At 48.5% G+C, this 25515-nt stretch overlaps 1 protein-coding gene across 1 annotated transcript in view; it reads right to left on the reverse strand.

Annotated features, from left to right (window-relative positions):
* Positions 1–6710: 6710 nt before the first annotated feature.
* Positions 6711–25515, reverse strand: part of LOC117679695 (dnaJ homolog subfamily C member 3-like) — a 38475-nt gene continuing 19670 nt past the window's right edge. Inside the window, exons 7-12 of the mRNA XM_060684396.2 lie at positions 21983–22102; positions 20955–21060; positions 17964–18084; positions 15472–15604; positions 9413–9561; positions 6711–8082 (exon numbers count right to left, since the gene is read on the reverse strand). Coding sequence (XP_060540379.2) covers positions 7940–8082; positions 9413–9561; positions 15472–15604; positions 17964–18084; positions 20955–21060; positions 21983–22102 — 772 coding nt within the window. The 3' untranslated portion in view covers positions 6711–7939. The remainder of the gene's footprint in view (positions 8083–9412; positions 9562–15471; positions 15605–17963; positions 18085–20954; positions 21061–21982; positions 22103–25515) is intronic.

The raw sequence follows: 25515 nt of genomic DNA on the forward strand, positions 1-25515 counted from the left end.
ACAGGTATTCATCTGGCTAACATCCTTAGCTTCGGCACATTAGTTTGCTGGTTGTGAGTATGCATTGGGGCTGATAAGCAGCTTCAAAAGCACAGCTGATCATCGGAGGGAGCTCCGGTGAGTAAAGCAGGCGAAACGCGGAAGCGGTAAGACAAGGCAGCAGCTGTTCCAGGTTGCCATTTTGGCCTCCGCACCTCGTGTTTTCAGCCCCCAAATGCTCCGTTTGAGAGGCATTCAAGACTGGGGGGATTGTCAAAGCACATCGATGCCAATCGATGCCCAAAAATGCGACACGCAGAGGCCAAAAATGGGGCGTGCGGAGGTCGAAAATGCAATGTGCGGAGGCGGCAATGTGCTTTGGTGATTCCTGCAGCCTTGAACCTCTCTCAAACGGAGCATTTGGAGGAGGGGTGAAATCCAGCAGGTTCTGACAGGTTCTGGAGAACCGATAGCAGAACTTTTGAGCAGTTTGGAGAACTGGCAGCGGAAATTTTGAGTAGTTCTGTGAACCGGCAAAAACCACCTCTGGCTGGCCCCAGAGTGGGGTGGGAATGGAGATTTTGCAATATCCTTCCCCCAGGAGTGGGAGGGAATGGAGATTTTGCAGTATCCTTCCCCTGCCACGCCCACCAAGCCACGCCCACAGAACCGGTAGTAAAAAAAAAAATTTGAATTTCACCATTGGTTTGGAGGCTGAAAACGTGAGGCGCGGAGCCCAAAAATGCAAACCATTGTCTGAGGCAATCTCTCCAGCCAGGAAGAGGATGCATGGAGACTGAACGGTGGGGGCCAGTGGGTGGGCGGGGCTACATTCGGAGTATAAGGCGCACACAAATTTTCAGCCTCTTTTGGGGAGGAGGAGAAGTGCGTCTTATACTCCCAAAGATACGGTATCTGCAATAAATAGGGAAGCAACTTCTGTGTATCTTTCAGCAAAGTAAGGTTCCCCAGATCTTCCACTTTTCTATCCTGCTCTACGGAGGGGAGAATTTGTCCCTGACAGAAAGCCACTTGAAAGGACTAGAAGCATTTGAAATGTGGATTTACAGGCGGCTGTTATGTATAACCTAGGTTGACAAAATCAGAAACGAGGAGGGGATAAGCCGCCTGGAAAAGCCAAGGGAAATCATCAAAACCATTAAAAAAGCAAACATTAAGAATATTTTGGACATGCAATGCGACACTCAGAAAAATACAGCATCCTTCACTTAATCCTCCAAGGAAAGATTGAAGGCAAAACGAGGTCCCGGCAGAAGAAAATGATCATGGCTTCCAGATCTAAGAGACCAGTTTGGACAAAATTCAGCAGCACTTTTTCCTGTTAATAAAAATAGGATCGCCAACATGATTGCCAAAGAGGAGGAAGAAGGAGGAAGACTAGAAGCCAAGCGTCCCTCACCCTTCGTAGCTGATCTGTTAGCTGGTACACCATACCAGTCCTCAAGGAGGAAAATAAACTGAGTCATACCCAGCAGGTTAGTGCCGTCCTGGGACTTTCTTCTCAGGCGATACAAAGGCATGCCAAGGATTGTGAAAATTGGGGGAGAAAAAACAACTACCTCGAGAGAAAATAAGTCTCCATTTTCTTCTTTGAAATACTTAAGTGTTGTGCCATTCCCGTATTAACGTGATAGAGAAGGCAGCCCGGGGAAAGGTTTCCACCTGGACCATGGTAGGTTTTTCTTCCCTACAACTGTGCCCTGAACATACCTGGGACATGGTGCAAGGCACATGTACTTTAGAAGCAAGGCCATCAAAGCTGGAGGCCTTCTTTACAGATCAACATTGAGGGTTGTGGATACAGTTGTTCCCAAATTCTTGCAAACAAGCCTGAGACAAAGCTGAATTCTATATTCCATTCCATTTTCTATTCTCTATTAATATTCTATTCCAGTGATGGCTAACCTTTTTGCCATCTCGTGCAAAAAGTGGGGGGAGTGTGGGGGGGGGTCGCACGCGTGTGTGCCCACACCCTTAATTCTATGCGCCCTGCCTCCCCGTCCATGCGTGCACGACCCCCCTGCACTCCCCCCGCGCGCTTTTGGCACGCAATGGCACTGTGGGCCCGGTAGGCCCATTTTTCACTCTCCCCAGGCTCCAGAGCCTTTCTAGGAGCCTGGGGAGGGTGAAAACGGCCTTCCCCACACCCCCAGAGGCCCTTCAGAGGCTGGAAACAGCATGTTTCCTGACTTCTGGTGGACCCAGAAGGCCCGAAAATCAGATGGCCGGAGCTGAGCTTGCGTGCCCACCAATATGGCTCTGTGTGCCACTTGTGGCACGCGTGACATAGGTTCGCCATCACGGTTCTATTCTATTCTATTCTATTCTATTCTATTCTATTCTATTCTATTCTATTCTATTCTATTCTACACTACTCTCTTCTATTCTACTCCATTCTCTCTTCTCTTCTCTTCTACTCTACTCTCTTCTCCTCTTCTCTCTTCTCTTCTCTTTTCTACTCTACTCACTCTATTCCATTCCATATTTAAAAAAAATTGGTAGTGTCTTTAAAATACAATTTAAAATAAATAAAAAATTAAATTTTAAAATAAATTTAAAATAAAATAAAATTTAAAATACAATAAGGGGACACGATGGCTCAGTGGCTAAGATGCTGAGCTTGTCGATCGAAAGGTCGGCAGTTCAGCGGTTCGAATCCCTTGTGCCGCTTAACGGGGTGAGCTCCCGTTACTTCCCCCAGCTTCTGCCAACCTAGCAGTTCGAAAGCACTTAAAAAATGCAAGTAGAAAAAATAGGGACCACCTTTGGTGGGAAGGTAATAGCGTTCCGTGCGCCTTTGGCGTTTAGTCATGCCGGACACATGACCACGGAGACCTCTTTGGACAGCGCTGGCTCTTCGGCTTTGAAACGGAGATGAGCACCGTCCCCTAGAGTCGGGAACGCCTAGCACAGTGATGGCTAACCTTTTTGCCGTCGCGTGCCAAAAGCGTGGGGGGGGCGCGTGGGGGGGTCACGAGTGCGTGTGCCCACATCCATAATTCAATGTGCCTCACCCTCCCACGCATGCGCACGTAACTCCCCACACTTCACCCTGCTTTTGGCACGCGATGGCATGGTGGACCTGGTAGGCCCGTTTTTCCCCCTCCCCAGGCTCCAGAGGCTTTCTAGGAGCCTGGGGAGGGCAAAAACAGCCTTCCTCATCCCCACGGAGGCCTTCCGATGCTGGAAACAGCCAGTTACCTGACTTCTGGTGGGACTGGAAGGCTTGAAAATCAGTTGGCCGGTGCGCACACGCGCGCTGGAGCTGAGCTAGGGCAACACTCACGTGCCCACCAATATGGCTTCGCGTGCCACCTGTGGCACCCGTGCCATAGGTTCGCCATCACGGGCCTAGCACATATGCGCGAGGGGAACCTTTACCTTTACCTTTAAAAATACAAAAATGAGTCAAAAGAGATGCTACACAACTAGCCCATATTGTTATGTTTAAATAAAGGGGAGGAATGGCTTATTTTTCAGCATCTTATGGACTTCATACTTTTCTATCATAAGAATCTTAAGTTGTAACTCTCAACTTACATGAAAGATCTGTCATCTCAGTAAAAACGGCAAAACACATACCTCAGCCTTCCAAAAAAAGACAAATCAATTACTTCTATTCATTTTCTATCCTATTCTATCCTTGTTCTGTTCTACCCTACCTTACTAAATTCTGGCAGCAATGGGTCAGAATAACAGAGTTGGACAGGACCTCCGCTCAAGCAGGAGACCCTATACCAGTGATGGCTAACCTTTTCTGGACCGAGTGGCCAAAGCGTGTGCATGCCTGAACCCCTAAAATGCAATGCACGTGCGATCCCCGCGCATGCACCCCCCCACTGCACATTATTTATTTATTTATTTTATTCAATTTATATCCCACCCTTTTCCAAGTGGACTCAGGACGGTGCACAGCCAGAACTAAAACACGTATCAATACAAAATTTAAAATTATTAAAAGAATTAAATAACTGTGGCCCACAAATTTAAAACATTGAAAACTAAAACCCCTTTGACAATTTAAAAAGCTAAAAACTAAAAAAAAAAAAAAAGGGGGGGGGGTTCACGCCCGCCCTGCTTGATGGAAAAGAAAAGTTTTTAGGGCACGGCGAAAAACCCGGAGATCCGATATCCTTCTATCTCCGGGGGCAAATCATTCCAGAGGGCAGGAGCTGCCACAGAGAAGGCCCTCCCCCTGGGAGTCGCCAGCCGACATTGCCTGGCTGACGGCACCCTGAGGAGTCCCTCTCTGTGGGAGCATACTGGTCGATGGGAGGCTATCGGCGGCAGAAGGCGGTCCTGCAAATACCCAGGTCCCATGCCATGGGGCGCTTTAAAGGTGGTGACCAACACCTTGAAGCACACCCGGAAGACCACCGGAAGCCAATGCAGCTCACGCAGGAGAGGTGTCACATGGGAGCAGCCTCTCGCTCCCATAATCCCCTGCGCGGCTGCATTCTGCACCAGTTGGAGCCTCCAGGTGCTCCTCAAGGGGAGTCCCATGTAGAGAGCATTGCAGTAGTGGACTGCAATCCACCTGCCACAATCCGGTAGCGATTGTGGCAGGTGGTTCGGAGAACCGGTAGCGATGGAGGCGCGAGGCTCCGCCCACCCGCCCGGGTGTCGTTACTTCCTGCTTTTAAAAGGTTAAAAAAAAGGCTCTGACGATCACAACTGTGCCACGCGATCATCAGTTTGTCATTTTTTAACCTTTCAAAAGCATTTTTTAAACAACCTATCTGGGTGAATAGGTTGAAAAAAATGCTTTCATAAAATAATAATAATAAAAAAAAGTTGGCCATGTCCACCCAGTCACATTACCCCACTACCAAGCCACACCCACAGAACCGGTAGTAACAAATTTTAAATTTCACCACTGGTGTGTGCCGCCCGCACGCCCCCTGCCCGTGTGCCCTGCATGTGCCCCTCATACGTGCTCCGCCTCCCATGTATGTGCGGCAGAGACCTGAAGACCAGCTGGCTGGTGGGGGCTGTGCGCGCATGCAGGGCGGAGCTGAATTGGAGCAACGGCTCACGTGCCCACAGAGAGGGCGCTGCGTGCCGCCACTGGGGCGCGTGCCATAGGTTCGCCATCACGGCCCACGGATGACAAGTGGCCATCCAATCTCTCCTTGAAACCTCCACTGATGGGAGCGTCCACAACTCCTGAAAGGAAGCTGTCCCACCACTGATTCATTGTTCTGTCAGGAAATTTCTCCTTAGTTCTAGGTTGGTTGTCTCCCCTTGATTCGTTTCCATCCGTGGTTTCTTAATTCTGCCTTCAGGTGCTATGGAGAATGGGTCACAAGTGGGGAGGGGGGTCTCCCTTTTAAGATAATGTGCAAAACATTCCGAGCCGGAACAAAACACAGTGTTGGTCAAAAATGATTAATAAAACCAAAGTCTTATAAGCAAATATAATCCTCTTGCCAGGGGTGGGCTTCAAAAATTTTAGCAAGGGGTTCTCTGCTTGGTTGCTGGGTGGATGTGGCCTAGTCGGCCGCCTGCACCACAGCAGTAGGGGAGCGTTTTTGCCCTCCCCGGGCTCCAGAAGCTTTTTTTGAGCCTCCAGGAGGGTGAAAACTGCCTCACCAGGCTCCGTAGGCCCTCCCAAACTTCCGGTAGGCCTGTTTTTCACCCTCCCAAGCCTCGCCCACCCTGAGCCTGGTTGCTGGGTGGGCGTGGCCTAGTCAGCCACCTGCACCACAGCAGTAGGGGAGCATTTTTGCCCTCTCCGGACTCCGGAGGCTTTCCTTGAGCCTCCGGGAGGTCGAAAACTGCCTCCCCTGGCTCCAGAGGCCCTCCCAAACTTCCGGTAGGTCTGTTTTTCGCTCTCCCCAAGCCTCGCCCACCCTGAGCCTGGTTGCTGGTTGGGCATGGTCTAGTCGGCCTCCTGCACCGCAGCAGTGGGGGAGCGTCTTTGCCCTCCCCGGGCTCTGGAGGCTTTTTTCAAGCCTCTGGGAGGGCGAAAACTGCCTCCCCAGGCTCCGGAGGCCCTCCCAAACTTCCGGTAGGCCCGTTTTTCGCCCTCTCTGAGCCTCCGCGCGGGTCCTCCACTTACCTGCATCCAAAAAGGGCCGCGTGGGGACTCCTGGGAGGGGTGGGCTGGGTGGGGCCAGCCTGGAGTGGGATTGAGGGTTCTCTGAACGGCACAGAATCTTAGCTAGAGGTTCTCCTGAACCCCTGCAAACCCCCAGCAGCCCACCTCTGCCTCTTGCCCATTTTTGTGCATGTGGATTGAGTGGTGTGTAACATTCACCTCCTTTTACTTGGATGACTTTAGAAAGCAAAACCAGGCAACAAGGAGCTTGGTTCCTATGTCGTATTTTTTCCACAGGATGAGACACTCAACACATGTTGTGTTCTCTCGGAATAAGTACACTTGAAACACGTTTGCAGAATGTTCCAAATCTGATCTATTTCCCTCAGAACTGGAAACAAAAACATTTCTGTTTTACGCACAGCCCTACCCCTCCGTCCTCCAGGCTCACCCAACTGCACCCAGTTTAAAACACCTCACTTTCAACCTGAGTTAAAATGTATTTTAGTTAGTCCCCCCCCCCTTTTTTTCTTCTGGCTCAGAACTTCAGGAGGCAAATTATGTCGAAACCTTCAGCCTTCTTAACTCAGCACTTTTGGTCGCTTCCTCAACCTTTGCTCCAGCAAAAAATGCTAAAGGTTTGAGGGGGGGGCGGGGAAGAAATCAATTATTTCTGCAATACGAAACTTTTTAATCTTGACACTTTTCTCGGTAAAGACAGGATATTAATACCTCTCCTTAATCTCTTTTTTTTTTTTCCTTCCCTCCCCCGGACTCCGATGATAACAATTGAAGCAGACCGGGCTTTATATGACTGTACTAAATAAAAATGGAAGAGGAGGAGGAGGAGAATTTTTTTTTTTAACTAACTGTAGAAAATGAGGGCGTTCGCGGTCAGCGGGTAGAGCTGTTAGATTATACCTGAAAAATATTTAAATTCCAGGACAGAGGGGAATGTCACGGAAAGGATGAAAGCTATCAATTTTTGTCTCCGAATCCATACTGTTCTTCGGGTCCTCCTCCAGTATTTGAAAGAAGGAGCAGTCAATGTGCAAAACCAATATCTTATCAATAAAGAATACCATCCAGATAGGCTCAAAAGCAACCAAACCGATGTTATTTTTCTTCCTTTTTTCCCCCCAGTCTGACACAGTCTGGGGTTTCCTCCTCCTTCCAAGGTCAAACAAACTTTGCCCCCAAAGTTTATAACCCCCCCCCCCAAACGCACAACTCCTTCCCTACCAAGAGATGGCACAAAAACACAATTCTTGGCAGGGCCATCGGCCGAAACCGTCCCAAGGCGTGGCGCCACTCAAATGTCAACATGTCCGGCCAAGCTTTCCCTTTGGGAAGGTGAACTCAAAACGGCATGCTTTCCTTTTTAAAAAAAAAAGAAAGAGAGAGAAAAAAGGAAAAAGGATACACCTTCGCCTTGCTGGGATTTTAAAAATGAACGGTTTCCTTGGCAAAAAGGCCGGCGGGATCGTAGGACCGGCAGTGCTTCCCTGGGTCTTGCAGGCACAAAGAAGAACTTGAGAGATGTTTAGATGGGACTACAAGGATTGAGCTCAACCTAACTTTGGGAAACATCCCTAAGAAAGGACAGGTTTAAGGCTCTGCATGCATCGTAAATCCCCTTTTCCCGGTCAGTGTTTCGTGGGAATCGCAGCTAGGAGCGAGAGGCCGCCGTCTTCCTTGTGGTCCTGGGTTACTATCTCGAGGAGCAAACTTCCGGTCCTCTGGAAAGGGATACTTGAATATATAAATAAGGAAACTAACCTCCCTCCCCACCCCCAGTTCCATTTGCGTCGGGAGTTGTTATTGGTCCTCTTTGTGCATCAACTCGCTGGCCAAAAAGGTCTTGGGTGGGTGGGTGGGTGGGAGGCCGGCTCAAGCGGATTAATTAAAATGAAACTTAAAATGAAAGTTCCCGGAGCCAAAGGGGTTAAATTCGGACGCCCACTGGTGCTGATGTCCTGATCCTCCTTGTTGATTTTCCGGGTCTAAAGGATCCTCGCCCGAGTCGAATTTCTGTCGCATTTCTGGAAGGCGAGGGAGGGAAATGAGAGAATAACAGAATTGAAAAGGGACCTTGGAAGTCTTCTAGTCCAACCTCCCTACCCAAGCAGGAGAGCCTACGCCAGTGATGGCTAACCTTTTTGCCATCGCGTGCCAAAAGCAGGGGTCGCACGGGTGTGTGTGTGTGTGTGTGTGTTTGTCACGCGTGTGTCCACACTTATAATTATATGCGCCCCGCCCCTGTGCATGCACACACGTGACCCCCCCTGCGCTCCCCCCGCTTTTGGCACGCAATGGCACAGTAGGACCGGTAGGCCTGTTTTTTGCTCTCCCCAGGCTCCAGAGCCTCTCTAGGAGCCTGGGGAGGGTGAAAACTGCCTTCCCCACACCCCACAGGCCCTCCGGAGGCCAGAAACGGCCTCTTCCGGTCCCACGACATGAGTGACGTTGAGCTGGCCACACCCCTTTGCCACGCCGCCTCCCCACCTGAGGCCAAACACAACCCTGATGCAGCCCTCAATGAAATACTGTCAGGTTTCGATGTCGTCTCAAATAAAATAAATTGCATTTCCAAACAAATAATCTTTGAAGAAATCTTTCATTTTATTAAGCACGACAACCTGTCCCTGATTGTGGCGTAGCCAACAATGACTTCCTGACCTCAAACCTTCCCTTTCCGTTCCCCAATTCTCTGTGTCTCATTGGCCCTCTTCCATATCACTCTCCCCATATCTACTACTTCAGCTCCCAGGAATGTCCCCACTCCCATCTCATGTCCTAGGGGATATTATCTTCAGGGAAAATAAGTAGGTGAGAAGTCAAGCGTCCTCTTGCCAGCTGCCCCCTCTTCTCCTTCTTATGTCAGCACTAGAGTAAATGCAGGTTGAAGTGCTGACAAATACAGTTTGACAACACCGGGCTACATTAGTAGAATCTTGCAAGTCTGAAAGTACAAATCTCCCACCATCACCTTTTAACAATTAGGGAGGGTCCTTTTTAAGCTTCTTTCTTTGCCCATTAAGCCATTGTGGGCTCCTCATGTTCTTATCTGAACCTTCCCTAGGCAGCATCTCTTCTCCTTTCCCACAAGGTCATGCCCACAAACCATTACAGATATTTACCCCACCCGCTGGTAGATACTTCCCCCTCTCTGGTTTTTCTGCTGTTGTCCCAAAAGCTGCTTTTTCGAAAGGCAACTGGACTTTTATTTTTGGGTTGAAGACGCTTCGCTTCTCCTCCAAGAAGCATCCTCAGTTCTGACTGAATGCTGGGGAATGAATGCTGTATGCTCCAGCATTTGAGGTTTATTAAGAAGAGACGAGAAAACTGCTTTGTCCCCAAACGCCTCCTTACCTGGATCTGTCAGGACCTCTTTAGCAGCTGCAATGTCGATGAATTTTTTCTCGGCTTCCTTTTTCTCATCTTCTGACTGGAAATTGTCAGGATGCCACTGCTGAGCCAGCTTTCGGTACGCTTTGATGATCTCCTGCTTGTTGGCGTTCCTGCAAGGGGGAGGGGGGGCACGAGAAAGAGGCCTGTTTAGGATAGGGAGATCTGAAGCATGATCTCTTTGGGACCAGAAATCAGCTCCATGTTATGGATAATACCCAGGAGAAGCTCCATTTGTCTTTCTTCTGCTGGTGAGAACATGGAGGGCAGGGAGAATGGCAGATTGCAGGAGGCAAATTAAAAAGAAAACAACCAAAATTACTCCTTTTGTCTACAGTATGTCCACAATATGGGATGCGGTGGCTCAGTGGCTATGACCCTGAGCTTGTCGATCGAAAAGCTCGGCAGTTCAGCCATTCGAATCCCTAGTGCCACGTAACAGGGTGAGCTCCCGTGACTTGTCCCAGCTTCTGCCAACCTAGCAGTTTGAAAGCTGGTAAAAAATGGAAGTAGAAAAATAGGGACCACCTCTGGTGGGAAGGTAACAGCGGTCCACGCGCCTTTGGGGTTTAGTCATGCCGGCCACATGACCACGGAGACGTCTTCAGACAGCACTGGCTCTTCGGCTTTGAAACGGAGATGAGCACCGCCCCCTAGAGTAGTGAACAACTAGAACATATATGCGAGGGGAACCTTTACCTTTACCTTTACCTTTTTATGTCCACAATGCTATAATTATTGGAAATTTATATTCACACATAAATTTATTTTTAACTACACTCCCATAAATGAGTTTAGAGTCCAAGTGGTGGTTTTTCCCCCCCTTCCTTTCTTTTCCTGAGCCACGGAGGCACAGTGGTTAGAGTGCAGTACTGCAGGCTACTTCTGCTGCCTGCTAGCTGCCTGAAATTTGGCAGTTCAAATCTCACCAGGCTGAAGGTTGACTCAGCCTTCCATCCTTCCGAAGTGGGTAACATGAGGACCCAAATTGTTGGGGGCAATATGCTGACTCTGTAAACCGCTTAAGAGAGGGCTGAAAAGCACTGTAAAGCGGAATACAAGTCTAAGTGCTATTGCTTCTCACCTAATATATAAAGATAGTCCAAGATGGGGAACTTATGGTGCTTCCAGAAGTTGTGAATTACAATTCCCAGCAGCCAGCAGGGTCAAAAATGGAGGATTTGGGGGACTCTAGTGGGGGCAGGTACGATAGCCCAGCGGTTAAAGATGCTGAGCTTGTAAAAAGCCGACAGCCAAGGTTCGAGACCAGAGTGCCACACGAAGGGGTGAACCCCAGCTCCTGCTCACCTAGCAGTTCGAAAGCAGGCAAATGAGAGTAGATAAATAGGTACCACTTCGGTGGGAAGGAAACAGCATTCTATGCGTGTTGGCGTATATTCATGCTGCCACATAACCACAGAAATGTCTTCAGACAATGCTGGCTGCCTCGGCTAAGAAACCGAGATGAGCACTGTCAGCTAAATTCTAACATGACTGGATGGGGGAAATCTTTACCTTTAGTTCAGAAGTATTTGAGAAGTTCTCACTCTTATGAGACTCTGCAATTCTAAACCATAATATGGTTCACTTCTTTGGGGCTATGTTTGAACCTACTAGTTATTATTATTATTATTTATTATTTATTAGATTTTTATACCGCCCCCTCTCCCGAAGGACTCGGGGCGGTGCACAGCCAAAGTTAAAAACATACAATATAAACAATTAAAATACGTTTAAAACAGAATTAAATCTAAGATGGCTCCCCAATTTAAAATGCCTTACCCATACCCCTATAAAAAGACGAATTTAAAATTTAAAAATTTAAAATTTCCACATTTAAAAAGGGGGAAGATTTAGGCCAGGCCAGCTTGATAAAATAGAAAAGTCTTAAGTGCGCGGCGGAAGGTGCGCAGATCCGGGATCCTACGTATCTCCGGGGGGAGCTCGTTCCAAATCGTAGGTGCCCCCACAGAGAAGGCTCTCCCCCTAGGGGCCGACAGCCGACATTGTTTGGCCGACGGCACCCGGAGGAGCCCCTCTCTATGGGAGCGTACTGGCCGGTGGGAGGCTATTGGTGGTAGCAGGCGGTCCCGTAAATAACCAGGTCCTAAGCCATGGAGCGCTTTAAAGGTGATAACCAGAACCTTGAAGCGCACTCGGAAGACCACCGGGAGCCAGTGCAGCTCGCGCAGGAGAGGTGTCACATGGGAACTCCATGTCACTCCCATCACCACCCGCGCGGCCGCACTCTGCGCCAGTTGGAGCCTCCGAGTGCACCTCAAGGGGAGCCCCATGTAGAGAGCATTGCAGTAATCCAGACGAGAAGTAACGAGGGCATGAGTGACTGTGTGTAGGGAGTCCCGATCTAGATAGGGACGCAACTGGCGGATCAGGCGAACCTGATGAAAAATCCTCCCGGACACGGCCGTCACATGCTCTTCTAACGACAGCCGTGAATCCAGGAGGACGCCCAAGTTGCGAGCCCTATCCGTGGGGGCCAATGATTCGCCCCCAATAGTCAGCGATGGCATTAGCTGACTATATCGGGACGTCGGAAACCACAGCCACTCGGTCTTGGATGGGTTGAGCCTGAGCCTGTTCCTCCCCATCCAGATCCGTACGGCCTCCAGGCACTGGGACATCACTTCAAGGGCATCGTTGGGGTGATCCGGGGTGGAGATGTACAGCTGGGTGTCGTCAGCGTACTGATGGTACTCCACCCCAAAACCACGGATGATCTCGCCCAGCGGCTTTACATAAATGTTGAACAAAAGGGGCGAGAGGACCGATCCCTGCGGCACCCCACATATGAGGGGCCTCGGGGTCGACCTCTGCCCCCCTGTCAACACAGACTGCGACCGGTCGGAGAGAAAGGAGGAGAACCACCTTAGTACGGTGCCTCCCACCCCCAACTCTTCCAACCGGTGCAGCATGATACCATGGTCGATGGTATCAAAAGCCGCTGAGAGATCTAACAGGACCAGGACAGAGGAACAACCCCTGTCCCGAGCCCTCCAGAGATCATCAACCAACGCGACCAATGCCGTTTCCGTGCTGTATCCAGGCCTGAAACCCGACTGGAACGGATCCAGATACGACGCTTCATCCAGGTACTGGGGAAGCTGTCCCGCAACCACACTCTCAACAACCTTCGCCACAAAACGAAGGTTGGAGACTGGACGATAATTAGCCAATATTGCCGGGTCCAGGGAAGGCTTCTTGAGGAGGGGCCTCACCACCGCCTCCTTAAGGGCGGCGGGGAAGACACCCTCACCCAATGAAGCATTTATAATCCCCTGGAGCCAGCCTCGCGTCACCTCCCGGGAAGCCAGCACTAACCAGGAGGGACACGGGTCCAACAAACATGTGGTCGCGTTCAATCTACCCAGAATCCTGTCCACGTCATCTGGGGTCACAGGATCAAACTCATCCCAGATAACAGTCTCAAGACCTGCCTCCGTCACTCTCGCTGGATCTACCCAGTCAGAGTCCAGACCTTCCCGAATCTGAGTGATTTTGTCATACAGATACTGAACAAAGTCCTCGGCTCTTCCCTCCAAGGGGTCCTCCCACGCTTCCTGGTGGAGCAGGGAGCGGGTCACCCTAAACAGGGCGGCCGGGCGATTATCTGATGACGCAATAAGAGCAGCAAAATGCGTACATTTTGCTGCTTTTATCGCCACTAGGTAAGTCCTAATATGGGATCTAACCAGTGTCCGGTCCGATTCAGAAAGACTAGCTCTCCAACTACTCTCTAGGCGTCTTTTCCGGCGCTTCATCTCCCTCAGCTCCTCGGTAAACCAAGGAGCAAGGCGAGATCCGCGCCGGGTCAGAGGCCGCAAAGGCACGACTCGATCCAGGGCCCCAGCGGCCGCCCTATCCCAGGCGGCCACTAGGTCTCCAGTCGAGGCGTGAGCCAGAACCTCAGGAATTGGCCCAAGCTCCGTCTGGAACCTATCAGGTTCCATCAGGCGCCTGGGGCGGTACCATCTTATTGGTTCCGCCTCCCTGCAGCGGGGTGCCGCGGTACGAAGGTCAAGGCGAAGGAGAGAGTGATCCGACCATGACAAGGGCTCGATGACTATATCCCCTATCTCAAGATCACTCAACCACTGTCCAGAGACAAAAAGCAAGTCCAGTGTGTTTCCCCCAGTGTGCGTAGGGCCATGAATTAGTTGGGTCAGATCCATGGCCGTCATGGAAGCCATGAACTCCTGAGCCACCTCAGACGTCTCGCCCACGGACGGCAGGTTGAAATCCCCCATGACCATAAGTCTGGGGGTATCAACCGCCACCGCAGCAATAACGTTGAGTAGCTCAGGCAGGGTTGCTGCCACGCGGCAGGGAGCCAGGTACGTGATCAGCAAGCCCATCTGAACCCCATGGCCCCACTTCACAAGGAGGGACTCACAACCAGCTGTCTGAGGTACAGTGGTCTCCCTAGGCCTAAGGCCTTCTCTAATAATAACCGCTACTCCCCCGCCCCTCCCTTGTGACCTCGGCTGATGGAATGCGCGGAAGCCTGGTGGGCACATTTCTACCAGAGGGACCCCTCCCTCCGGGCCCAACCAGGTCTCCGTAATACCCGCCAGGTCCGCTCCCCCCTCCTGAACAAGATCACAGATGAGGGGGGCTTTATTTACTACGGACCTGGCGTTGCACAACATCAGACGAAGGCCCGGGCCGTGAGGATCTGTGCAACCTGGCAAACGGGTGGAGCTTTGGGGGCCGGAGCACCCTACCGCTTGGAGACAGCGGGTGCGTGCTCCCTTAACATGATATGGCCCCCTGCTCCCGCCATATCTACCCCTCCCACTCACAGTACTGATGGTAAAAACACAGTCCGAACAAGCTCGACCCCCTCCATTGCCCCCGGGTCCCCCACCCGCCCCGCCGCGTGTCGTGGCCGGGCCTGACCCTCCCCTTGGTGGGTTATCCCCCAAACCCACGCCCCTGATTCCAATACCACCCCCCTCCCCCCTCCCCAAACCCCTTAAAAGATTAGACATAGACAATTTTAAAAAACCCCGCAACCCCCTCTTTGCGACATGCCAAGTTACAGCTTGGGTGAAAACAGGCTGTTGTGGCTTAGTCAACAAGCTATGGTTTAAAAACTACTGCAACGCTCTCTACATGGGGCTCCCCCTGGGGTGCACCCGGAGGCTCCAGCTGGTCCAGAACGCGGCCGCGCGGGGGATTATGGGGCGACGAGGCGCTCCCATGTGACACCTCTCCTGCGCGAGCTGCACTGGCTCCCGGTGGTCTTCCGGGTGCGCTTCAAGGTGTTGGTGACCACTTTTAAAGCGCTCCATGGCTTAGGGCCGGGGTACTTACGAGACCGCCTTCTGCCACCAATAGCCTCCCACCGGCCAGTACGCTCGCACAGAGTGGGCCTCCTCAGGGTGCCGTCCGCCAGACAATGTCGGCTGGCGACTCCCAGGGGGGGAGAGACTTCTCTGTGGCGGCGCCCACCCTCTGGAACAACCTCCCCCCAGAGATACGTACAATAACAGACCTCCGGATTTTTCGTCGGGCCCTGAAAACCCATTTATTTCAACTAGCTGGGCTGGCTTGAGTTAAATTTTAAATTGATTTTAAATTGGGTTGTTTTAATTTATGGCCAAAATATTTAATTATTTTAAACTGTTTTTAAATTTTGTATGTTCTGTTTTTTACTTTGGCTGTTCACCGCCCTGAGTCCTATTTGGAGAAGGGCGGTATAGAAATAGGAACAAACAAATAAATAAATAAAAAAAAGACTTGGCTGAACATACTGTTCGTTCAGGCCAGATGGCTTTTGTTAATGTCAATAGATTATTATTTTTTTCCTTGCAGAAAGAAGCTTTGAGGTGACAAAAGTGCAGCAGCTGTTCTGGCTTCCCAAAAATTATTAAACCAGGACTTCAACCTTCATGGTTATACTACAGTACAGGTTTTAATGTTCTGTTACAGGGGAATTCCTCTCAGCAGTTTTTAATCCTGGATTGTGAAAGAGATCGGATGCCAAAGATGAACCTGCTTACCTCTGAATTCCAAGAATTTTGTAATAATTCCTCTTCTTGGACTGCTTCAGCAGTTTCTGCGCCTTCTCGAGCCCGTCTTTTAATTCCTCGTTTTCAGCATCAAATTCTTTCGCTTCTTGATAATCTTCAATGGCTGGAGATTATTTTAAAAAAAACAACGGCTAGTTTTAATTCTTTCAACATGGAAGCTTCCTCCCCCAGCAGCTTTGATTCTTTGGTCACAGACGTTTTATATTATCCAGTTAAATGGAAATATGCAGCTACATATTTCATCTACAAATAGCAGATACTCTGCAGGTTATTAGCTATTCTCCAAAAACAGGCAGGGGGAAGGACTCATATTTTCCGGAAGGCACTCAAGACCTGGTTCTGCCAGCGGGCCTGGGGAACCCAGAGTGGAATGGAGATCATGTGAAGTGTTAATACCGCTTTGTAATGCCTTGGTAAGGTCACACTTGGAATACTGCATTCAGTTTCGGTCGCCACGATGTAAAAAAGATGTGGAGACTCTAGAAAGAGTGCAGAGAAGAGCAACAAAGATGATTAGGGGACTGGAGGCTAAAACATATGAAGAACGGTTGCAGGAACTGGGTACGTCCAGTTGGAAGGGACCTTGGAGGTCTTCTAGTCCAACCCCCTGCTCAGGCCGGAAACCCTATACCGTTCCGGACAAATGGCCATCCTATCTCTTCTTAAAAACTTCCAATGTTGGAGCACCCAGAACTTCTGAAGGCAAATTGTTCCACTGATTAATTGTTCTCACCGTGAGGTAATTTCTCCTTAGTTCTAGGTTGGTTCTCTCATTGATTAGTTATAAGCTTCTCTTTTCTATGCATGTTTCTTTTAAAATAAAACTGCTTTTGTATCTGTGTTTACTCCATTGGGAAGCTTTGATGTTGCTATTTATTTTGGTTGCTACATCACTTCAGTCAAATGGTTATCCTATTTCTTCTTAAAAATTTCCAGTGTTGGAGCATTCACAACTTCTGGAGGAAAGTTGTTCCACTGATCAATTTTTCTGTCAGGAAATTTTTCCTTCGTTCTAAGTTGCTTCTTGTCCTGCCTTCTGGTACTTTGGAGAATAGCTTGGCTCCCTCTTCTTTGTGGCCATCCCTGAGATATTGGAACACTGCTATCATGTCTCCCCTAGTCCTTCTTTTCATCAGACTAGACATATTCAGTTCCAGCAACCGTTTTTTATATGTTTTAGCCTTCAGTCCTCTAATCATCTTTGTTGCTCTTCTCTGCAATCTTTCTAGAATCTCAACATCTTTTTTTACATCGTGGCGACCAAAACTGGATGCAGTATTCCGAGTGTGGCTTTATCAAGGCCTTATAAAGTGGTATTACCCTCAAAACAACGCTATAGAACACTGCACACCAGAACAACTAGACACAAGAACAGTTTTTTCCCGAACAAATGCTAAACAAATAATTCCCTCAACATTATCAAACTATTCACTGAGTCTGCATTACTATTAAGCTTCTCATCGTTCCTATCACCCATCTCCTCCCACTTATGACTATGACTGTAACCTTGTTGCTGGTATCCTTAAGATTTATATTGACTGTTTCCCTATGACTATCATTAAGTGTTGTACCTTATGATTCTTGATGACTGTATCTTTTATGTACACTGAGAGCGTATGCACCAAGACAAATTCCTTGTGTGTCCAATCACACTTGGCCAATGAAGAATTGAATTGAATTGAATTGAATTGAATTGAATTGAATTGTATTGTATTGTATTGTATTGTATTGTATTGTATTGTATTGTATTGTATTGTAATTCTATTCTATTCTATTCTATTCTATTCTATTCTATTCTATTCTATTCTATTCTATTCTATTCTATTCTATTCTATTCTATTCACACTTCACATGATCTTGAGATTCCATTTAGGGAATTGTTCTTTGTTTGGTCCCATTTTCCTCCCTGCTGATAATGAAGTGTTGGGTTTTTTAAAAATACATTCCCAGGTTTGAGATATGAGATGTTTGGAATCGTGTTTTATTGCCTCTGGATAAGATTTTTAGTTGGGCTGGAAATGAACAATTGGGATCGCTTCGTGTGGCTTTTGTATTTTGCAATTAGAAAATAGTTTGACCGGGACGATAACGTTTGCCAAGAAATGTAAATGTAAATGTAAATGTAAATGTAAATGTAAATGTAAGCCAGAGAACCAGTTTGGTGTAGCGGTTAAGACAGCAGACTAGGAACTGGGACTTCTAGTCCTGCTTTAGGCACGAAGCCAGTTGGGTGACCTTGGGCTAGTCGTACACTCGAAGGAAGGAGGAAGGAGATTGTAGGGCATCACTTTGGGAAAGCCTTGCCAAGAAAACGGCAGGGACTCGTCCAGGCAGTTCCTGAGAACTAAACACGACTGAATGGAAGAAAAATAAATAAATAAGCGAAGTCGTTAACCCTGAGATGGAAGGAGGAGAAATGGATCCCCATGAAGTGGTGACAATGAGCTATCTCAGACGCTGACCTTTCTCAAATTCCTCATTAAGGATGAAGGCCTCTGCTCGGTCGCGCAGGATGAAGATATTTCTGGGATCTAGTTGATGGGCTTCGCTGCAGACATCTATTGCTTCGGCAGTCCGTTTGCTCTGCAACAGGAAGTAAAGTGTTTTTTTATTTTTAAATCAGGGCAACCTGGTCTACCCAAATATGGGGTGGAGCATACTACTTCTGCTTTCACCTTTCGGCTTCAATCCAGGAGCCTTTGCAGGCAGTCGCTTTCGCGACAAACTAATTTTTGTGTGTTGATTTTAGATTTTACCGACAAGGAAATAAAGGGAGAGTAGTACAGATCTATTTCAAGCTAGTATTTAGCCCGGTTCGAATCCCAGAAGGGTATGGCTAGCCGACGAGAGCTAAATAGCTTGAAATAGATCTATATTTTGTTGTTAGTTGCGAAGTCGTGTCCGACCCATCGCAACCACATGGACAACGTTCCTCCAGGCCTTTCTGTCCTCTACCATCCTCTGGAGTCCATTTAAGCTCACGCCAACTCTCTTCAGTGACTCCATCCAGCCATCTCGTTCTCTGCCGTCCCCTTCTTCTTTTGCCCCCAATCTTTCCCAGCATTAGGCTCTTCTCCAGTTGAGTCCTTCCTTCTCATTAGGTGGCCAAAGTATTTTGAGTTTCATCTTCAGGATCTGGCCTTCTAAAGAGCAGTCAGGGTTGATCTCCTCTAGGACTGACCAGTTTGATCACCTTGCAGTCCAAGGGACTCACAGGAGTCTTCTCCAGCATCATAGTTCAAAGGTCTCAATTTCTTTAGCGCTCAGCCTTTCTTATGGTCCAGCTTTCTCAGCCAGACATTGCAACTGGGAAAACCATAGCCTTGACTATACGCACTTTTGTTGGCAGGGTGATGTCTCTGCTGTTGTAGATTTGCCATAGCTTTCCTCTATATTATATAATCTATAATCTATATTAGTCTCCTTTTACTTCTTTGTCGGTAAATATACATTTAACAGGAGGAAAAAGAGAACCGCGATGTGGGTGCTCTTATTGGCTAACACATTCGCACATCCTTTCCTGGGCCTGGCCATCTGTTCCAATCTACCCTATGATCCTGCAGTGGGCTTCTAATAACACACCCTCGACTTAATTTCATTTACTTGATCATTTTAAAGAAATGCAGAAGGCTTCCCGTATGGAATACTGTGATTCTGGACAACTTACAGATAGTCCTTTGAGTTATGACCAGAATGGAGTCTGCCCTTTACGGTGATTAACTTCTAATTTTACATTTTTGTGATGGTCATTGAGCCAACGGAGTGGTCCTAAACGCAAACACCCAGTTGGTAAGCAAACACGGCAGTTATAAGGGCGAACCCCAAGTTTTTTTTTTAAACAAACACAGCGGTTGTAAGTGCAAATCCATTGTGGGTGTGGGTGTTTGCTGGAAATAAGTGCCAGTTTTTGGCAAAACTGCCGTAAAATGGGTGTGTGAGACTGCGGGACGCTGCAAATCCATCAGAATGTAGATCTGGGTCGCAAGTCCCAGGTCATAACGTCTAACGGTCACTAAGCAACCTGTCATAAGTCGAGGACTATCTGTACAATGAACCCGCCCCCCCCCCCAAATAAACAAAAACAACCAGTTCCATCAGAATATAAACAAATACTCCCTAAGTCACCAGGGATTTGGAATTGTTATCCTCCTCAAAATGAGGACTCCCATCATCCTGTCCCAAGAGCCCAACGGGTGAAAAAAATGGATTTTTAATGCCTTTGGAATGGGCCAGGAGAATTTGATCAATAAACCCATCCTGTGCCATTTCTTCTAGCAAGTTGGAAAAAGGTCAGGAGAATTCTTGGGCAAAATATCTAGAAAAAGGTTTGTTAATGCATCTTTTTACAATTTTGGAGCCCTACAGAGGCCTTGGGTTATGATTTCTATTAGCTCCAAAACATCTGGAGAAGATCAGCTGGGCCAAGGCTGCAGATGAAGGACCACGTCCCTGTGGTGCAGTGGTCAGAATGCAATACTGCTGTCAGGCCTGGAAGCCATCTTTGGTGTTAGGCCTTCAGGCCTGCAATGTTTACACTGTGGGAAACTGGAAGGGGGGAATTATATGGCGCGTGGGTAATATATAGTCATAATAACACTGCTTTCTTGAGGAGTCAAGGCCATTTTGCCCTGCACCTGGAAGGCTGGACCTGGGAGGCATCCCCAGTTGGGACGATGTTTGATTGGACCATGTGATGGACATGTGGATGCTGGGCAGGGACTTGAACTTTTCTTTGGGTGAGGAAAACCTGGGAACTTTCAGATTCGGGTTTTCCCAGATGTGCCAATATGACCTCTCTAATAAAATGTAGCTTTGAGGAATTTCAAGCCTCGGAGTTTTCTTCCGTTGGGTGTGTTACTTGGAACCCTGACAACTGCAGGTTGACTCTGCCCACTGCCACGAGTTCGATCTTAACTAGTTCAAGGTTAACTCAGCCTTCCATCCTTCCGAGGTCGGTAAAATGATGGCCCAGATTGTTGGGGAAAATATGCTGACACTGTAAACTGCTTAGAGAGGGCTGTAAAAGCACTGTGAAGCAGTATATAAGTGCTATTGTTATTGCTATACAGGAAGGAAGCAAAATCTCAGATAGGTGGAGCAACAGAACCAGACAGACAGACAGACAGGCCTGATAGTAGATCCAGGAAGCAAGGACAGATCCCCATTTCAACTTCATGAGATTAAGCAAAGCATTCACGCTTCTTTCAGCCTCTGGTCACGTTATACCAGGGGTCGGCAACCTTAAACACTCAAAGAGCCACAATTGTGGAGCCCACCAGTGAGAGGGAGCCGCAGTAGAGGGATGAAAGAACCACATGCGACTCCAGAGCTGCAGGTTGCCGACCCCTGGGTTATACCAAGACTGGCAGCTTCCCAAAGAGGGTGCTTAATCGCCAGGGACCCAAACCCAGATTCATTTCGAAGGAGTTCCCGAGTTCGAGTTCAGCCTCTACCTTGGATAAACAGTGGCAGATCCATCCTTTCGCTTTTATGGTGTAGATCTCTACGTTGGGTTCCGTTTTCATGGTGGCTTTGTACTTCTCGATGGCATCTGCGTATCTGTTGTTAGAGAACAGCAAAGAAGAAACAAGATTGGACAAGGGACACAGATCGTGAATGTTGATATAGCAAGAGCATTTAGACTTATATACCGCCCCACTGCACTTTAGAGCAGGGTTGTCAAACTCAAGGCTCACAGGCCGCATCTGGCCCGTGAGATGCTTAGAACTGGCTCGCGGGGCCTCTCTGGAAACAGCGAAGGACCGGCCTATGGTGCCTCTGCCAGCAAAAATGGCCCTCGGCGCTGCATGCACAATTTGGGAATTAAGTATAATCAAAAGCAGACCTCCATATTCCTTGATCCTATGTCTGGGATTCAACCAGAAAGGATCGCTTCATATCCTTCTTAACCGCATGCCCAATTATTTTCTCCACGGTGCATGCGCCGTGCAATCTCCGTGGGTTGGTAAAGGTTAGGTTAGGTGGTGCACGAAGGTGTCTGTTGAAATCTCAGTAACGGTTAAGGCCCAAGTCAGCTTAGATATAGGCAGGGGTGGGCTGCTGGGGGTTTCAGGAGAACCTCCAGCTAAGATTCTGTCCAGTTCGGAGAACCCCCAAATCCCACTCCTGGCTGGCCCCGCCTACCCCTCCCCTCCCAGGAGTCCCCACGCGGCCCCTTTAGAATGCAGGTAAGTGCAAGGTGTGCGGGGAGGGTGAAAAACGGGCCTACCGGAAATTCGAGAAGACCGGAAACGGGCCCGTGAAGGGCCTCTGGAGCCTGGGGAGGCCGTTTTTGCCCTCCCGGAAGCTCAAAGAAAGCCTCCGGAACCCGGGGAGTGCAAAAACGCCCCCCCCAACCGTGGTGCAGGAGACCGACTAGGCCACCTAGCAACCGGGCAGAGAACCCCTTGCTAAAATTTTTGAAGCCCACCCCTGGATACGGGCACCCATGCAAACCAAAAATCCAGGATGGGATGATCACCTCTGAGCTTTGATGTGCTCCTCAGCAGATTCCAGCTGCTTGGTGAGCTTCTTCACTTGCTTGTAGTGGGAAAAACAGTCCTTGTCGTCTTGATCCAGCTTCAAGCACTCCCGCACTTGGCTGTGTGTGTGGAAAAAAGTGGAGAGCGAGAATTGAAAAGAGGGAGATGTTTGAAGCCTTTCAGGCAGAGAAACTGAGGCAGAGTGAAGCCCGAGAAGGGATAGCAGTATTCCAGTATTTGAGGGGCTGCCATGAAGAAGAGAGGGGGTCAACTTATTTTCCAAAGCATCACAGGGCAGGATAAGAAACAATACACAGAAAGAAATCATAACCACCCGGCCACGCGGGTAGTTATGGGAGCGACGTGGCGTTCCCATGTAACACCTCTCCTGCGCGAGCTGCACTGGCTCCCGGTGGTCTTCCAGGTGCGCTTCAAGATTTTGGTTATCACCTTTAGAGTGCTCCATGGCTTAGGACCTGGTTATTTACGGGACTGCCTGCTACCACGAATAGCCTCCCACCGGCCGGTACGCCTCACATAGAGAGGGGCTCCTCCGGGTGCCGTCGGCCAAACAATGTCGACTGGCGGCACCAAGGGGGAGAGCCTTCTCTGTGGGGGCACCTACTATCTGGAATGAGCTCCCCCCGGAGATACGGAGGATCCTGGATCTGCGCACCTTCCGTCGCGCTCTCAAGACTTTTTTATTCCATCAAGCTGGCCTGGCCTAAATCTTTCCCCTTTAAAATGTAAATTTTAATTTGTTTTTAAAAGTGTTTTAAATTTGTCTCGGTCAAATTGTTTAATTCGGTTTTATTCTGTTTTTAAATTTTGTATTTATGTGTTTATTTATTTAGGTGTTTTATTCTGTGGCCGTTCACCGCCCTGAGTCCTTCGGGAGTAGGGCGGTATATAAATCCAACAAATGAAATGAAAATGAAATGAAGGAGAAAACAACCTGGAATTAAGGAGAAACTTCCTAATAGTGAGGACAATTAACCGGCGGAACAGCTTGCCTCCAGAAGTTCTGGGTGCTTCATCACTGGAGGCTTTTAAGAAGAGACTGGCCAGCCACTCCACGCTCTATTCTGAATTAAAGCTCCAGAAGAAGGAAGATAAGCAGACAATTCAAAGAAATTGAAGCCATAACAGAATAACCGAGTTGGAAGAGACCTTGGAGGTGTTCTATAGTCCAACCTCCTGCTCAGGCCGGAAACCCTATACCCGTGATGGCAAACCAATGGCACGTGTGGCACACGGAGCCATCTCTGCGGGCATGTGAACCGTTGCCCTAGGTCAGTTCCACCGCGCATGTGTGCGCGCCTCTCGATGGCCAGCTAATTTTGGGGTCTCTGCCACGGGGGGCGTGAGTCATGGACGCCTGCGTGGAGGGGGTGTGCAGCCCCCCCCCCGCGGCCTGTTTTTGGTCCCAGGAGGCTTCAGGGAAACTTGCTAGGCCAAAATGGAGTGCGGCGGGGGGGGGGGAGGGTCACGTATGCATGCTCGGGGAGACGGGGGGTTGTGCATGCATGTGCAGGGGAGGAGCGGGGGGGTGTCACGTATGCATGCATAGGGGTGTGGGGGTGCGCGGGGGGCATTGCATTATGGGTGTGCATTATTTTGGTACCCAAAGAAAAAAAGCTTAGCCATCACTGCTCTATACCATTCCGGACAAATGGCCGTCCAATCACTTCTTAAAAATTTCCAGTGTTGGAGCACCTAGAACTTCTGAAGGCAAATTGTTCCAGTGATTAATTGTTTTCACTGTGAGGTAATTTCTCCTTAGTTCTAGGTTGGGTCTCACATTGATTAGTTATGAGCTTCTCTTTTCTATGCATGCTTTTTTAAAAATAAAACTGCTTTTGTATCTGAGTTTACACCATTGGGAAGCTTTGATGTTGCATTTTATTTTATTTTATTTTATTTTATTTTATTTATTTTATTTTATTTTATTATTTTATTTTAATTATTTTATTTTATTTTATTATTTATTTTATTATTTTATTTTATTTTGTCCCGGGGTCATGTGATCACCTATTTGTAACCTTCCCAGCTGGTTTCCAACAAGCAAAGTCAATGGGGAGGGAAGCTCAATTCGCTTAACCACCGCACAATTCACTCAACAACTGCAGTGATTCGCTTAACAACTGTGGCCAAAATAGGGCGTAAAAATGAGGCACAACTCACTTCTTGCCTAGGAAAGAAAGTTTGGGGCTCAATTATGGTCGTTAAGTCAAGGATTACCTGTATATATTTCAAGGTCGGGGAAAGAAACTACAGAGTTTCCCCGAAAATAAGACCCTGTCTTATATTTTTTTGAACCCCGAAATAAGCACTTGGCCTTATTTTGGGGGAGGTCTTATTATTTTGGGGTGCATGGAGCAAGATGGGGCTCTTCTTGCCGTCTTACTTGATTTCCAGCTCTGCGTTTAAATATTTTCGGGGAGGGCTTATTTTCGGGGGGGGTATTTTAGCGCATGCGCTCAAAAGCCTGATTGGCTTATTATCAGGGGATGTCTTATTTTCAGGGAAACAGAGTACATCTGATCTGTTAATTTGCCAGTAGTTTGTATACAGGCAATCCTCGACCTACGACCACAATTGAGTCCAAAATTTATGTTATTAAGGGAGACATTTGTTAAGCGAGTTTTGCTCCGTTCTACGACCTTTCTTGCTTCAGTTGTTAAGTGAATAACCCAGTTGTTAAGTGAATCTGGCTTTCCCCTTTGACTTTGCTCATCAGAAGGTTGTGAAAGGGGATCGCGTGATCTTGGGACATAGCAACGGTCAGAAATATGAACCGGTTGCCCATTGTCTGAATTTTGATCATATGTGGGGTTGCTGGAATGGTTGTTAACTCTGAGAAACGGTCATAAGTCACTTTTTTCAGTGCCGTTCAGTGGTGGGATTCAGCCAGTTTGGGCGAACCGGTAGTTAAATTGCTGGCTGGCCCCTCCCCTTCCCTTACAGGAGTCTCCACGTGCCCCATTTTGGCTCACAAGTAAGTGCAAGGAGGCCTCCTAGACCCAAAACAGGGTGTGAGGGTGTGTGTGCAGTGCCCCCCTGCAGCCCGTTTTCGCTCCCAGGAGGCTTCAGAGAGGCCTACTAGGCCCAAAATGGGACGGGGGGGGGGGCGGTGCGTCCTTCCCTGATGACCCGGGGGGCAGAAGGCTGAGTGCTGCCTGTCACACACCCCTGGCCACGCCCACCCAGCCGGTCATTAGGGCAGAGAACCAGTTGTTAAATTATTTGAATCCCACCACTGGTGCTGTTGTAAATTTGAACGGTCACTAAACGAACTGTTGTAAATTGAGGAATATCTGTACTGTGAGGTGTCATAAGCTCAACCCCATCTTTCCTAATCGCTGGGATGGTATGTCAATGACAAGACATACCATACCCAAGGTAACAAAAAGGAAAGCCAGCTCGTTCATGGTACACTGACCTGGCCTCCCAAATTCTGAAATATAATATAAAATAATGAAAGGATTATGGATGGGTATTCAAACGAGTCAGCAGCAGGAGATAAGGGGTG

Source organism: Pantherophis guttatus, chromosome 4 (genome assembly GCF_059756535.1).
Source record: "Pantherophis guttatus breed Tessera chromosome 4, ASM5975653v1, whole genome shotgun sequence".
Taxonomy (NCBI): Eukaryota; Metazoa; Chordata; class Lepidosauria; order Squamata; family Colubridae; genus Pantherophis; species Pantherophis guttatus.